Source organism: Bemisia tabaci, chromosome 6 (assembly GCF_918797505.1).
Source record: "Bemisia tabaci chromosome 6, PGI_BMITA_v3".
Taxonomy (NCBI): Eukaryota; Metazoa; Arthropoda; class Insecta; order Hemiptera; family Aleyrodidae; genus Bemisia; species Bemisia tabaci.
Window position 1 is genome coordinate 16,332,790 of NC_092798.1, and position 14,933 is coordinate 16,347,722.

At 38.3% G+C, this 14,933-nt stretch overlaps 1 protein-coding gene across 1 annotated transcript; it reads left to right on the top strand.

Annotated features, from left to right (window-relative positions):
• Positions 1–209: 209 nt before the first annotated feature.
• Cog6 (conserved oligomeric Golgi complex subunit 6) lies at positions 210–13,564 on the top strand. Its single transcript, XM_019051179.2, has 11 exons — positions 210–484; positions 1,064–1,174; positions 2,088–2,251; positions 3,314–3,533; positions 4,253–4,377; positions 5,015–5,235; positions 6,982–7,142; positions 9,234–9,464; positions 10,534–10,695; positions 11,301–11,462; positions 12,845–13,564. The coding sequence occupies exons 1-11, from the start codon at positions 395–397 to the stop codon at positions 13,121–13,123; spliced, it is 1,926 nt and encodes a 641-aa protein (XP_018906724.2). The 5' UTR covers positions 210–394; the 3' UTR covers positions 13,124–13,564.
• Positions 13,565–14,933: the final 1,369 nt, after the last annotated feature.

Genomic DNA, 14,933 nt, shown 5'->3' on the forward strand with positions numbered 1-14,933 from the left:
CCCTGAAGTCCTGCCTGGAATGCCCTTTCCTCTCTGTCCTGGAAGCATGCGTAACGTAACGAAAGCTCAGACATCCATATAGCGAAGCAACTTTTAAATTTTCTCTCCTTTTTTTTATTGTTAGTTGTAGTTGCTAACTTCTCCACCAGCTGGAGCACCTGAGGGGTTACTTCCCCTCCCTCCTCTCCTAGAGTCCCTCTAATCTAAACACATTTGGAGGTTAGAACACAATACCAGAACTAAACATGGAAAATAAAACAAAGTTTAATAGTTTTTCAGTTCATCATTTTTTATTCCGATGAAGTGATTAAATGTTCTCTCATCAGTTTGTTTTGTGCACGTTAGCTTAAAATAAGTTAGGAGTGAGTGTGACTTCAACCTCTTTCATCGAAAAATGACAGGAATCACCGATAGTGAATCAGATGCAAGTAGTGTTTCAAAGAGATTGAATAAAATTCTAGAGACGAGAGTGGAAAATGACACGGTTTGTATTTTACCTACGTCTCTTCATCTACAGATTCATTTTTCATAAATTTTTGCCTTGATTTCCTTTCAATTGCGATGAAGCAGGAGGTAATGTTTCCATTGTAAACTAAAGCACTTCATTCCTTCCGAGGTCTTTAACTCCTGCCAAGTTTGATCGGGAGCGTTTTTGCTCGTTGGTAGTAAAAGCCCTGTCTAGCAATAACATTAAAGATCCAAATTTTGGTGGAAGGTTTGATTCTCTGGCCTAATAATTATTTTGGACTTGATTGGCTCAACCTGTTGACTCATCAATATCTCTGAAATATCCTTCTCATAGTACCTCAATTACTGCTATACACAGCGATTAAACTGAACGATTTCCCCAACAATGTCCTAAGTTGGAACTATCACAAATGTTAGCATTGCATAGTTTTTTTTATTTGATTTCCTGCTAGTTAAAATCGCTTTGCTTTTAAGTTGGATCTTTACCTACAGCACTGAGCTTTTTGTAAGAATTTCTTTATGCACACCACCCTTGTTTGCATTCAGTTGCATATTATACGCCAAGGAAGACTGATCAATTTTATATATTTTTCAGAACACTTTGGAAGGATTGAAAGAGTTGTCAGTATTTTTCAAGGAAAACACCCTGCAGTCCCGAAGAAACTTGAGGAGTAAAATTGAAAAGAGGAGTTTAGAAATAAATGCGGTAAGTATTTTTATCATTTTCCTGATAGCACACCTAAAATATAGGCACTTTGAAAGTACAGCAAGAATCAGTATCTTCCTTCTATATTTTCTATATTCTATTCTATATTTTGCGGATCTTAAGTATACCTAAGTACCTAAATAACAAAATTTTAACGAGACTCTTTGCACTAATTACCTATTATCAATAATTTGTGAGAGTGAGTCCCATTAAAATTTTGTTATTTTTACATATCGACCATGTAAGTCGGCAATCACCTAACTCGGTTTGTGACGTCGCAGACTTCATGTCATACTTTATTTTTTTAACGGGAATTAACCCAACGGCAATTCTTTAAAACTGCTGTAATTTTTCTTCTCTGTGCGAAGAAAATTCTGCAAAAACATCAAGGAATAGTGTCAATTTGTTTTCTTTTAAAAATTATAACACAGAGGTGGAGATTTTCAGACACCGCTAACGAGTTATGTGATTGCCGACTTACCCTGTCGATATCTTGTGCAGTCCCAAGAAAAAAGTGTTTTTTGAAACATCTGCTGTCCATGTATTAGTCAGACTTCATGAGGCAAGAGAGAAGGTGTAGGATTTCCGCAACAGTGTTGCAAGCTGCAATTATCAGGGGGAAGCATATTCAAAAGGAGAGGACAAAGCTGCTAAAGAAGCAAAAGGCGGATTTTTCATTGCAATGCTGAACGTTCCTGCTCAGTTATGTCCTCATATCTTGGTCGGTGGGCCTGGTATTCTGTGATCTAAGGGTTGTCCTTCTCCACAAGTTTTTGCTAGTCTCTTCTCGTCCACCTGGTCAACATGCTCCGACCTTAGCCCTCTCTTCCCCAAACTGGCCCACTTCACAACTTCGTTAAGTACCGTAAATTTTTCAATTTACCTGTCTTACGATCGTCCTTTTTGTTTGAAGGATTTTTTGTCTGCCTTTCAAGTGGTGAAAGAAAAATTAGACTCAGTCTATAATGATGTGAAAGCAATGAATGAATCCGTCCAAATTATGACAACCCAGCTGCATTCAACGAAAACTCACACTCACAGACTGATAGAACAGACCCTAAAACTTCAGTCGGATGCGTAAGTTCTCTCTACTGAATTAATTCTCCTTTATTTTCTTTAGTCTGAAATACGGTCAAGTAAAGCAATTTTGTCAAATTAGTTAAATTTAAACTGTCGAACAATTTTTCCGAGAAGTTGAAATTTGTTTTCTCTTTTATAGTGAGGACGAGAGTATTTACCTGGAAAAAGACTGTTAGTGACAGTTGAGTGTTTAACTGTTAACAAGAGTGTTTGTTAAGATAACTGCTATTCCCAACCAGCGTTCTCGATTGGTTTAATGAATCAGATCTGCTAATTAAGAAGAAATCAAGGCTTGCGAGGTGTTTAAGAATGTGTGAATGGGCTTGGATCCCGACTACAAACACCTGCAGCGCTCTCAATCACGAGGGCTGGTAGTTCATCTTGCAGGATTTAAAGTTGATAAAAAGGGAGTTGCAGATACTTACTCTGTCCTCAGAAAAATTAATTTTTGTCCACATTTAGCCTGGCAATATTAAGCCCCACTCTAATTCCTTTTCGCCTATTGGAATCGGTTTATTCTCTTTCCCATGTGAGAATCCATAATTTCAATCCTAGCTTATACTCCTGGCCTATACTTCAAGCTCATACTTATGGTTCTCACCAGACCTTGGCGGCAACGCAAACGCAAAGTGGGATTTAATCAATTTAACCCAGCCTTTTGTGGGACATCGAATGTTTGTATAAATCGGTAGCATTGCACTACTGTTTTTTGTAATAAGATGAATTTTGCACAAACTTTATCACAGGATGGCTCCTTGCAGGGTTGTTTCCAAAGCCATCATGTTGACGTCATCCTGCCATTATCTAAAATTGCCCCCCCCCCCCCCCCCAAATACACCTTTATGTGAGCCATCTTAACATTGGGGCGGTTAGTGAGGAAAGGCATTTCTGCTGCTATATTAAGGTGATAGGTCATAGGTAGGTGATAGTTAGCACAATTGAAAGGGATAAATCCAAATGTAAATTTTAAAATTTTGGCGTTAAAAAAAGAAGCAAAGAATTCGAAAAGTCAGGGCTTTGGAAAATGAAAATGTTATAAAAACTCTTTGTCTTTTTTAGGAAGAAAATATCCATGCAACAACAGGTAGCGGAGGCATTTATTGGCCAGTTTCAGCTTTCACCTGAGCAACTTGCCCTATTAACTGATTCTAACATTTCACAAAGTTTCTTTGAAGCCCTTGATAAAGTACACTCCATTCATGAACGCTGTCGAACTCTGATGCAGTCTGGTCTTCGAACAGTGGCCCTCGATATCATGGAGCAAATGTCAAGATATCAGGTGTGTTGAAAAGTTAATTTTTGTTCATTATCATTGGGAGCCTAATTCAAAGCACAAATTCTATCATGTGCTTGTAAAGCACTTCAGTCCTCGAAATCTAGGCTTTTTGAAGGTACTTAATCATCTTTTATCTCAAATTTTTCCAGGAGAATTAACTGGTGTTGGGTGGATGGGTTAAAGATCAAAGAACAGAGTTCTCTGAAAAGGGAGTTTACTCACCCTGTATGAATACTTCAAATTAAGTTGAACTTTTCGAAAATCTCTTTACAAAAAAATTCATTATTACAGATTTCAGTGAATTTTTCTAACATCTTTTTATCCAAATCTGAATTTATGAAATCGTTCATGCTTAGTAACACCATTTTCAGTATGAGAAAGAAAAGGATTTTAGCCAAGGTGTTATGGTTATCACTGCTTTATTTATTTTATAAACATTTTAAACGCTAAAGCTTTTCGGCTCGCGGCCACCATGTTTTCCACGGATATTTTCGTATTTTTTCAGCCCCAACAACTCTGGAGGAAAAATTAAGTGACAAGAATATTGTGATTCATTTCATCATAGAGCTGTAAAAACTTGTATTCCCTCTTATGAGTGTTGTAAGGAAACTGATAAAGCTAGCTCAAAAGACAGAATAATATTGCAATTTGGAGGTTTTTAGCTGGCACCCAGTATCAAGTCAATTTAAACAATTTAGCAATACATTTCTTTCTCTTTTCAGGAAGCAGGTTTAGATAAATTGTATCGTTGGGCTCAGTTTCATTGCAAAGGGATTGAATCGATAGAAATGAGTAATCTTTTAACAAGAGCAATGGCCAGGCTCCAAGAACGGCCCGTTCTCTTCAAGTAAGTCGTTGAATCATTATTCTTCCCTACCCAAAAACGAAATTTTGGGTTTGTTTGAAAGAGAAAATTGGTTCATCCGATATTATGCAATTTTTACGTACACCTAACAAATTTTATCGGGCAAAACACTTCTCACTGTAGGTGTTAGACAAGTACGTTTTTTCGGCGTTTTGACCAGGGTGACGACAGAAATTTAGGTTTTACTCAATTCATTAAACCTCAGTTTACTCCGGTTAAAACTTGGAACGTCTATCAATGTCATCTGAGGCAGGTAAGTGTACATATTCCTGTCACCTCAACCGGCACCCGACATGAAAAATCTTAGTAGTGACTGCCTTGAAGTTTTCAGCAGAATTTTGTAAACTCATCAGATGTATACAAATGTGAATTTTCTCGGAAAAAGTACAGGAAATAGATGTTGAAACTTCAGGAAAAGAAAAATACCAGAGGTCCGCAATTTGCAAATTTTTATTCTCGACAAAATTCTCAAAATATCCGAAAATAGGTACACTAACAGAAATCAGGAAATTTACCTTGTAATAATTTCATCGCACTGCTGCTGATACATTTCCACAAATACTAATTCAGAGATTTTTTAAGTAGGCGTCATTTTCAACTGATGCGATTTTTTTTTTAGGTACGTTGTTCATGAATACTGTATCTCTCGTCGAGCTGTGATGGTGCAAATGTTCATTGATGCCTTAACCAGTGGTGGACCAGGGGGTACACCGAAACCAATCGAGGCTCACTCAACTGATAGCAAGCGTTACGTTGGCGACATGCTTGCTTGGCTGCATCAAGCCATTCCAAATGAAAGAGAAAATATTCTCCTGCTTTTAAGGGACTGTAGCAAAGAAGGTACTAGTATACAAGGTTTTAGTATTGCTGCAAAAATAATATCATGTTTGCAGTAACATGATTGGTCAATTCCATCATCGTCATGTTTTGGGGTCCAAAATTTGTCGTTAAAGCTTAATAACTTTTTTAATATTCAGCTAAACCTAAAAAGGGTGGGCATTATGAGTAGAGCTGAGTATCTTCTACCCAAATATTATAGGGTTTTTGGCATTTACTCTACGACTTAATTAGCAGGAGAGGTATATGGACCGCAAACCGTGCAGAAAAGCCCAATCGAGTTGTTTCGTGTATAATTAGTTAGGCAGCAGCCACCTGTCTTTTTTTTTTTTTTTTTTTTTTTGTCGTCAAATTTTTAGGGGGAGTTTTTTAGGATTGGGCCGGGGTGGCTACCGCCACCTAGAGTCCCTCTTATCATCACCTGCTTGAAGCGAGATGTCTCTTCATCATAAAATTTCGGCACTACAAAAAGGCGTATTTTTTCCCCCAATATTTTGCATCTGCTAGCTATACTGATTGTTATTGAAAGGAAACACAAAAATCCACTTTTTGAGATTGCTCAAATGTGTTCGTAGGGCCATTTGAGAGGCAAGATGTCCAACTGCAATGAAGTCCCTATGCTATGGTGATGGAGTCTGTGGCAGCTGAGAATGAAGTGATCAAGGATCAGCAAGCGACTCATGTAACTGCGCAATGCGTAGGCTGTTATCAGCATCAGAGAGGATCAAGATGTTGTGAGCGAGGCGAGTTGGTATCAATTCAACAAGATGTTGAGGTTGATGTTCATTTGTGAAGCTAGCTACTGCGTAGGAGACTCCTAGGCACAAATTTTAGTACGGGAGTACATGAGTTGTTGCTGACTGAGACATTTTGAGTGAAGAGAGGATGTATGCTGCATACCACCCTGATAATGCAAGTTGGGTCTGTATTTATAGGGCATTTACTTAGATACTCATTAGGAATGTTAACCATGCACTGAAAGTGCAATTTTGAATGTTATTTTACTTTTTTCAATGCCTTCTTTTCTTCGTAAGCCTCAACAGTAGGTGTTTGAGGTTTTGTTTCTCTAAAAATGCGTGTGTTAATTTTCATTCCCCGAAATTCCCAGGACTTCATGTTAGGGGTGGCGTTGAGAGCTGAAACTTTATAGTTATGAGTTTTCTCACACTTAACGCTTGTTTCTTGATTTTAGATTTTTTTTCTCCAAAAGGAAGTTGAAAGAAGTTGGGCCAAAAATATCATTTCCATTACTTAGAGATGGCTATGAAAGATATTTAACCTCCAGTGCCCTCCCAAAACATGTCGAAAGTTCCACCATTCAAGTTTTAGGATCAATAGAGCAAGAATCCAGATGGGATGATATGGTTAAACGGTGAAAAAAAAGTTTGAATCAAACAGGCACAAATCCATGTTTCCATCCAGGAAATCAGTATATTATTATTAACTTTGATTATTGAAATATTCAGGACTAAGCGCACTGGTCCTCAACTGTGATCAAAGCCATAGCTCTGAAATATTTGTCATACCAAAAAAGTCACTTTTTCCTGCGGTCCTCCAAAAGTAGGCCATGAAAAGTGACTTTTTGCTTCTTTGATTCTGCATGCTTCAATTATTCTCCCAGATTCTGTAGCTCTGGTGTCTTTTTGTATGATGATCGTACATCTGGCGCGATTGGCTAAATCATTATCTAAGTATAGCTCTCTCTCAGAAGTCGCTAATACTTTTTTCGTGTTTTTCCTCCCGATCCAGAGCTCTCCAAAGATATAGATGAAGCGCTGTCAAATATCACTGAAGGAGTTTGCAACCCCCTTCAGGTCAGGCTGGAGACTGTTATTCAACAAGAAACCTCACCGTCCAACTTATACTCGGTCATAAGTCTATTGAAGTTTTACCACAATATCATTTCGTCTGTAAGTAATTTGCAACACATTTCTGCAAGTATGAAGAAAAAATTTGAAAATTGAGAAACAGTAGGCAAGGTGAATTTGAGGAGCTTCCCAGAAAAAGAGCAAATACACCTTACCCAGGTGTGCCCTTATTCTGGAAATTGCTGAACTGGATTCTTTGTATCCTAATGTGTTCATGCCGCGAGTTTCAGTTCAATTAATCAACTTTTGGAGCCAAAGAGACCAAGTTTTGTGTACCCAAGTCAAGGGTCGTAGGCTATTTCCTGAAAAAGGGCACATAGCATAAGGGCCCTTTCTCTGGGAAACTTCGTTTAAGTTGACTTTCCATTTCCAGTTACATGTCAGCACAGCTGTCATGGTAGTAGTGTAAGCTGCTAATTGCTGCTCCAAAATGTATCTCATCTATATAACTCTGCTGACGGCCGCCGCAATATCATGTAGATAGTGTGCGGTCCTAACTGATGGGCGGGGAATATTTTTGACACCAAAGCAGATTTTTTTTTATTTTTTATCATACAGAAGAGATTAATTAACCTTATTTCTATCAAGAAGTTCGTTCATTTCTCAGAAGTCCAGCTTTAAAAGCCAACACCTTTGGCTACTGGTTGGTCACCCACAAGGTCATATAAAGGAAAATTTTAAGAAATTCCTCCCACAACATTAAAAGAATTGTAAGTTTTACCAAGAGTGATGATTTATTCTACGGTGTTCAAACTCAAATCTAAGTGTCCAAGTTCCGATATAAGACACCATCATTGGCCAGAAAGTAGTAATGAAAACTTTAAACGCATTTTTCTCATCGCGATTTTTTGGTACAAGCCTTTTTTCCAGAAAGCTCCTCAACTCTCCCCTACATCCACAGTGTTTACCAAGCTTATTTTGTTGACTTTCATGGTGTTTGTGAGGCCGATCAGTTAATAAGTCAAATTTTTGCAAGGCCCCATCAAATCCTAAAGCTTATTTTAATAATCTGGGCCTAACCCGAATGGGAGAAAGTAGCATCCACTTGATTTGTCAGAATAACCTCAGTCAGACGTATTCCTAGCAGGGCCGGATTTAGCTTTTTGCCGCCCCTGGGCAAGCTACATTTTGCCGCCCCTGGGTCTGCAATATTTCGCCACTATATTGTCAACAGTATCCCCTCCTCCCCCTCCCCCTCTCCGCACTCCCAACTTCCCACGCCATCTCATCTTGCCCCCCCCCTCGTGCGCCGCCTGGGCGCGTGCGCGTAGCTGCTTCAAAATGCGCCGCAAATATGTAAAATGGAATGGATGGATGAGACAAAAGTAAAATGTGGAGACAAAGTTGAAGCTAGTGTAGCTCAATGTATTAGTTGCAATGTATATTCGGAAGATCAGGTTAAAAAGTTTTTCTCCGGGTTTTCAGTTCAGCAAAGCTGTCAACCAGAGCATCAACGTCTAAATTGATTATCAAGTCTGCCTCGATGTTTAAAATTGCCGTGTTGTTTAGTATCACTCCAACGAACGATCATCCTAGTGCTCAAGGCCGGACCTAAGGGGCGGCAGCTTTACCGCTCCCGTCAAGCGTCAACTCCCTTCCTTCATATATTTTGCCGCTCATCTCTTCACTTCGCTCCGTCTCTGTCTCCATTTTTTCCTTTTTTCTCGCTTTAACTTTCAATTAATCCAGCGCCAAAATTTGCCGCTATGGGCAAGTGCCCCAGTGCCCTATAGGTAAATCCGGCCCTGATCCCTAGTTCTTTACGAAATTGTCGTAACATTGTGATTTATCTATGTAAATTTGACTTTACCGCCGGATGCTTAATGCAAATTTCCACTGAAGTGGAACTCAAACTTGATGCTGCGGCATATCGACTAAGTAACTGACTGTGACTGTGATTAACAGTATTGTCAAAAGGGTGTTCACAGCTTGCGTGGAACTAAGAATCCTTTGTCGAAAGTCGAAAGGTATCACAGGAAGGGGAAGGTTGAGGGCCACAGACAGACTCTCTAACAAGGGACCTCCTCGGGAAAATTTAGAAGAATCAAGTTGTCTTAGGAGGAACTGCGATTTTTTTTTACCAAACTTCATAGAAATAGTATCATCAAAATACCTGTCATTGTTTGCTTGTAGGTGATTCCAGGAAGCGTGTTGGAGTCTGTATTCATCGAGCAAACATCAGCCTGCCGAAAACAATTCTTTTCTTTGCTGGAGGATATTGTTGCCAAAATGTTGCAAGACCGTGTTGAGGCCCCTCCCTCAAATTTGACTCCAGCACCTGGCGTCCTCCATTTACTGGCTCTTTTGCGCCAAGTTTTAAGTGTTGCATCTGTCACTGAAAATCGCCAAGTTGATATTGTCAAGGTAATCACTTTTTTTGTTCTTTGGTTAGGACAGTATAATTTTACCCTCAAGACAGGAAGAAAAGGAGGAGCATGCTTTAATGCTTATATCGCCTCTATTGCAACTTAGAGTCCCTTTATACCCAGAGTTACGACAACCCACTTTTGTTTGGCCTGAAAGTGGCCAAAAAAAAATCCAATTCTGATTGGTTCTCGCTCATGGAATCACAAACGAGTGCACCAAGATGGCGGTGTCTCGAATGTAAACAAGAATAATGAAAATATGACCTAATTGTGGTTTATCAAGAGTAAATCGTTATTTCCATCGGTCCAAAATGGAAATAGATTAAGCAATTATTCACAAACCAATCTCATTTTCTTTTTAATTGATCAATTTTGTTGATGTTGTTGTTTTTGGATGACAGACATTGCAGGATTCCTTATCCTTAGCCCTCAATATCGTTCATTTGGTTGCACTCATTTGTGCCTCCATAGCCAGCCAAGGCTGGCTGCCAGTCAGCTGATAATCGAGTTGTCTTAACTCTGGGTATAAAGGGACTCTAATGCAACTCTTTATCTCATTGATAATACGTTGTCATTTTTAGTTCAATTGACAAATTTTATTTCTTACCAGTATTTGGTTAAAAAAAGTGGAGTATGATGTCAAGAAAAAATTGAAGCTACGGATAGGATTAGGGACATTTTTCTGAGAAGCTTTGGGAAAAATTCTGATTCAAAGTCTAAGAAGTCTGTCAAATTCAGGGTTCCTGCACGCAAACAGTTGCAATAGTAGTGGAAAGAGGTGGCCCGATCTTAGTTTGTGTTTATATGCTCTTTCAATGTGATCGTTTGAAAAGATCCCTTCACTTACATACTCTTACACTGTGGGGCTTTTTTTTCCATGGTGTTTTGCCGCATCTGCTCTGCTCATTGGACCTGTTCACTTTCTACCATTTCCCATTTTAGAGTCATGTCATATTCCTTACAACCACAACCAGTTACTTCTTCACCATGGCTTAAAATAAGTGTTTGAGTATCTGAGGTCTTCACTTATATTGTTTAAAGTGTCAATTAATCACTTTGAGTTGCAGATTGTAGCGAGTGTGATCGACCCTTTGCTTCAAGCAGTCAGTCTAAGTGCTGCGCGGCTCACCACGACAGACATGGCAGTGTACCTTTTGAACTGTTTTCATCAGATGGCATCCACCCTGGCTCTCTATGAATTTACAGATCAACGCCTTGAACGCTTGCAGGTACCTAATTCACTCGCAAAAAATGTAAACAGTATGAGGCAGTAGCAAAGAAATTTTGTAGGGTTGTAAGTAGTACAGTATTTTGCGCAAGAAATTCTGTGATAAAAGCAATAACTTCACTAAAAAGTTGGAAAAAGCCAATCAAATTTGGACCAATTTCAAATCAACAGTCAAGTTGACACAGCACGGCAATTTCTGAAGCTGAATTCAGCCGAGCAGCGAACGCTGTTTCCCCTACTGGCTCCTTCAGCAGAGCCGTTTAAAATTATTGTTTTTAACGGGTCTCATTTTTTGCATTTTCAACAAATTGTCAGAGGCTTAGCTTACTCCATACTTTTGCTAAGTGGACTAAGAAAGATGGGTGCCACTGAGCCAAATTTTCAGGCTTAATTTGGATGATGTCAAATATATCTTTATTATTTCTTGCTAATTATTCATTCTTTGGCATTATCCCGGTGATCCTGCATTGTGATTAAAGTATGCTTAAGGATGACTTATGCATTTTAACCATCCAGCCTAAGGTAAAGGAGAAGAGACCGTACTCATATCTATTGGGACTGATCATTCGACAAAGTTGCAGTGGAATAATTGTCCTTTTTTTTCAGGCTCAGTCGGATGCGCAAATTGACACCCTCACATCTGAGCAGGCTAGTTCTCTTGTTGCCAACTTAAACCTTGGTCCCATTTACACCATTCTTCAGGACAGCAGTGATGCCCCTTTATCGCAGATACCTGGGATGGAACCAGAATGTCTCGACAGTTTTTTTGTAAGTATTATGCTCTGCCAACTTGACATCTAATTCTTGCTCGACATGATGTCAATTATGACCGATTGTCATACCACCATGACATCTAATTTACGTGTTGAAATTCTGTGTAAACAATAATTTAAAAGATACAACACAAAATGATTAGGGCTGTAAAAGGAACAGAAATAACAAAACGAGTTAATGTCTAATTTCACTTGCAAGTTCTGTCCAACTGTTACTTACACAAAAGTATACAATCTAAACTCGTACGGAGAAAAATCAAAGCTGACTGTTTTTGAGGTATTTTGGCATGAATAAGGATCGACAAAAATCATTTTACTTTCAATAGATCCTAAATCACGACAGCTTGAATTAAATTCTAGCTCATTTTCCAAAATCTTCAAGAAAAATTGGGCTTGCAACATTTTGCATCAGTTGACAAAGCAAAATCAAAGCCATTAAGTAAAGACGAAGACAGGAAAGTTAAAAAATTGAAAATTGCTTCGAGCATCGCCAAAAATGAAATCATTTTTACAAGTTAATATTATGCAAACGTGTCATCAAAGGGAAAATTCCCTCCAATTATTTTCTCACAAAAACTCAAACAAACTCATAACCGAGTTATTGATATCAGAGTACAGTAGAGTATGTCTAACATTTTCGGAGGAAAAAACGTCTATAAGTGCCAAATCCAACCGTGGTTAAAATTTTGCGGGAAACAAAAGCAACACAGTTTTGAGAAGAAAATTCTTATTTGCTTCGTTTAAGAAATATAACTGTCTGATTATACTGGTACTGCCTGCTTTTCATGGGCCTCTTAAATGATTTGAACCACTCGCAACTTATTCCTTCGGGCACTGAAGAGAGTCTCTCGTTACAATCTCAGAATCTCAGTATTTGACCCAATCAGCCAAGAATCTGACGTCTGTTGAGCAGAAAAATTTAGGTTGCATCCAATAGTATGGAAGTGCAGGGATCGGGTTAATTCTACTAATGGAACCCTGCAGAACATATCATTAAAGTTGGAATAAGCTTCTAGAATGTTTACAGTTGTGGCCGTATTGCTTAACTGTTTTCAACCTTGGAACAGCACTAAGCCAACTGGTCATATTTACAAAGGGATTTAAAAACACTCCAGAGGCTGGGGCATTTAGTGGAGCCTCAAGTGGCCTATTATGCGAGTTTTCCCTGTTTCCCACTTCTTCTGTCTGAGTTCTCCTCTTCAAAATTCGTATGTGTCGTTATCTGATGTAGGCTCGTTAGCAGTCCCAAACTATTGCACATTGGTCTTTTTTCAAAACTCGCAATGTAAATGTGACTGGTTTGCGTAACACCATCCAACTTATTCATTTATCTCTGCATCCTACTCATTCTTGTCTGTGATTTCTTTTTTATATTAGGGAAAATTAGAACATTTTCTCATGATGCCTGATATGTTGCTTCTTCCTCAAATCAACTATCTGCAAAGCAGCAATCATCGATTGGAAATCCAAAGACGGGCCAACGAAGTCATTTCTGCTATCTACCGACAGCTGTATCAACGTATACATGATCCAAAGAATATGTACAGTAATCCGTCCCACCTCATGCCTAGATCCCCGGAGCAAGTTCATGAACTCCTTCTGGGATTGAAAGAGCCCAAGAAAAACGAGAATACAAGTGGTATCATTTCTTTGTAATCAATTATTCCAGGTGTGATATGTGTGTGTTTCGATGCAATTGAAGCAAATGAATTATGGCTCTTTGGAGAAATTCCTGGTATCTTTCTCTGTTTGTAACTAAGCCTATCCTCGATGGTCTTATTGACTTCATTTCAAAGAAGAATGCCTAATAAGTTGACTGATTTAAGTAAAGGAATGGAAGATTCAGAGTCTTGATTCTTACTTCTCTTTCCAATGTCGAAGTGAATATGGTAGATCTTTGTTGCTCTCCTAACCTCAGCCAACTGATTTGGCGCCAACACAGATTATTATTTTGTGACAAATAAATTTTTGCCGGAGCTTCGTAACAGATCCCACTAAAACCTAAATGTATCTGAGGAAATTTCATAGGTCCTTCTGAATTTGTGTTTTAGCAGTTTTCAATTTTTGCAATAAAGTTTATTTTTTTGTTATAAGAAATCTTTCTGTGAATTTTCAACTCGTGCATTTAACCACCTTAACACTTTGCCAAAGAAGTTGAATTTGCTTGTAAGGCCTGACTTTATATCACACATCTGTCACTCGGTTTCCACCAGTAAATTGCAAAATGATCAGATGGAAAGCAAGCCTTCTATTTGTTCTTTTTGAGGTCTCTCGAGACAAGAGTGATACTCAATTGAATCGTGAGAATGAAAACAAGTCAACCTGGAAACTTTAAAGTGCCCATTTTTCATTCAGGATACCCGATTTTAACAAAGGTATCTAAAGATGGCGCATCTATTTTAACCTGGGCCTTTAAATTATCTTTACATACTTATCTTTTGGTATCAAAAAGCATTTTCTTCAAGTAACTTCTTCCCCAGCCGTGCTGTTTTTTCTGTATCTTTAAAATTTTCATTTTCCCGCCTTGGTGCGTTTTCATTCTCACAGATTCAACTCATATGAAGAAGGAACTATAGATTCAGATTGACTGAAGTGCACCCAATTTTACATTTTGACTGTAAACTAAAAGTAAGGAACAGTCGCATTGCAGACCAGTGAAAAGCAATGAGCATTCAACTTTCAAGACCGCATTTTTACCGTGAATTCTGCCAAGCAAGTTAAGAGTACCTCATTTTCTCAAATTTTGCATAGTTTGTTGAATGACTGAATATCCTCGAATATACCTCCTTGGAAATTCAAAAGAAAAATACATCATCCCTGCTCCAAAAGTGTAAAACTGAATCAACAATTGGTGTGTGGGAATGCCAAGTCTCTAATAATTCACTCAGATGGGAAGCATGATAAATCTGCTTCCAAGCAAATGAGGTGACACAAGGGAAGTTACCAGATGGCAGATAGGGGATTAATTAATTGTAATTTACCAAAATTATTAGTATCTGATCCCTTTTGCAAAGCCAGGCTCCTTTTAAGGTATTTGAGACTCTCTCTAAAATTATTTTTGGGCTTGTATCAGACCAGCCTTATGTCCTCCAGAGTGTTTCTTAAATTTTAATTTGAGTAAAAGGCTCACACATTTCACATCTAGGCCTTGATCTGAGACTCATCGAAGGGATTCACTAGATAAGGGAAGAGGATATTTTAATCAGAATCTAGGAACATGAATCGTTGAAAAAGAGCAAATAAAAAACACAGTAAGTTGAATCTATTCTTAATTTTATTGATAATTTTTAGTACAAACATGCCTCAATCTCATAGGTCTTACAATCGTCGAAGAAAGACAATGTTAGTTACCTATTGCGTTGATGGGGTCTGAACTTTGTGACAAGGACGAAATGACTGAAAAAATGTTTTTATTTAGGTACCTTTTTTTTTTTTTTTTTTAAAGTTCACAACAGATAAACTTAGG

Coding starts and splice junctions, on each gene's coding strand:
- Cog6 (XM_019051179.2), top strand. CDS start 395: ATGACAGGAATCACCGATAGTGAATCAGATGCAAGTAGTGTTTCAAAG. Junction 1,175..2,087: donor GGAGTTTAGAAATAAATGCG/GTAAGTATTTTT, acceptor TTTTGTTTGAAG/GATTTTTTGTCTGCCTTTCA. Junction 9,465..10,533: donor GCCAAGTTGATATTGTCAAG/GTAATCACTTTT, acceptor TTTGAGTTGCAG/ATTGTAGCGAGTGTGATCGA.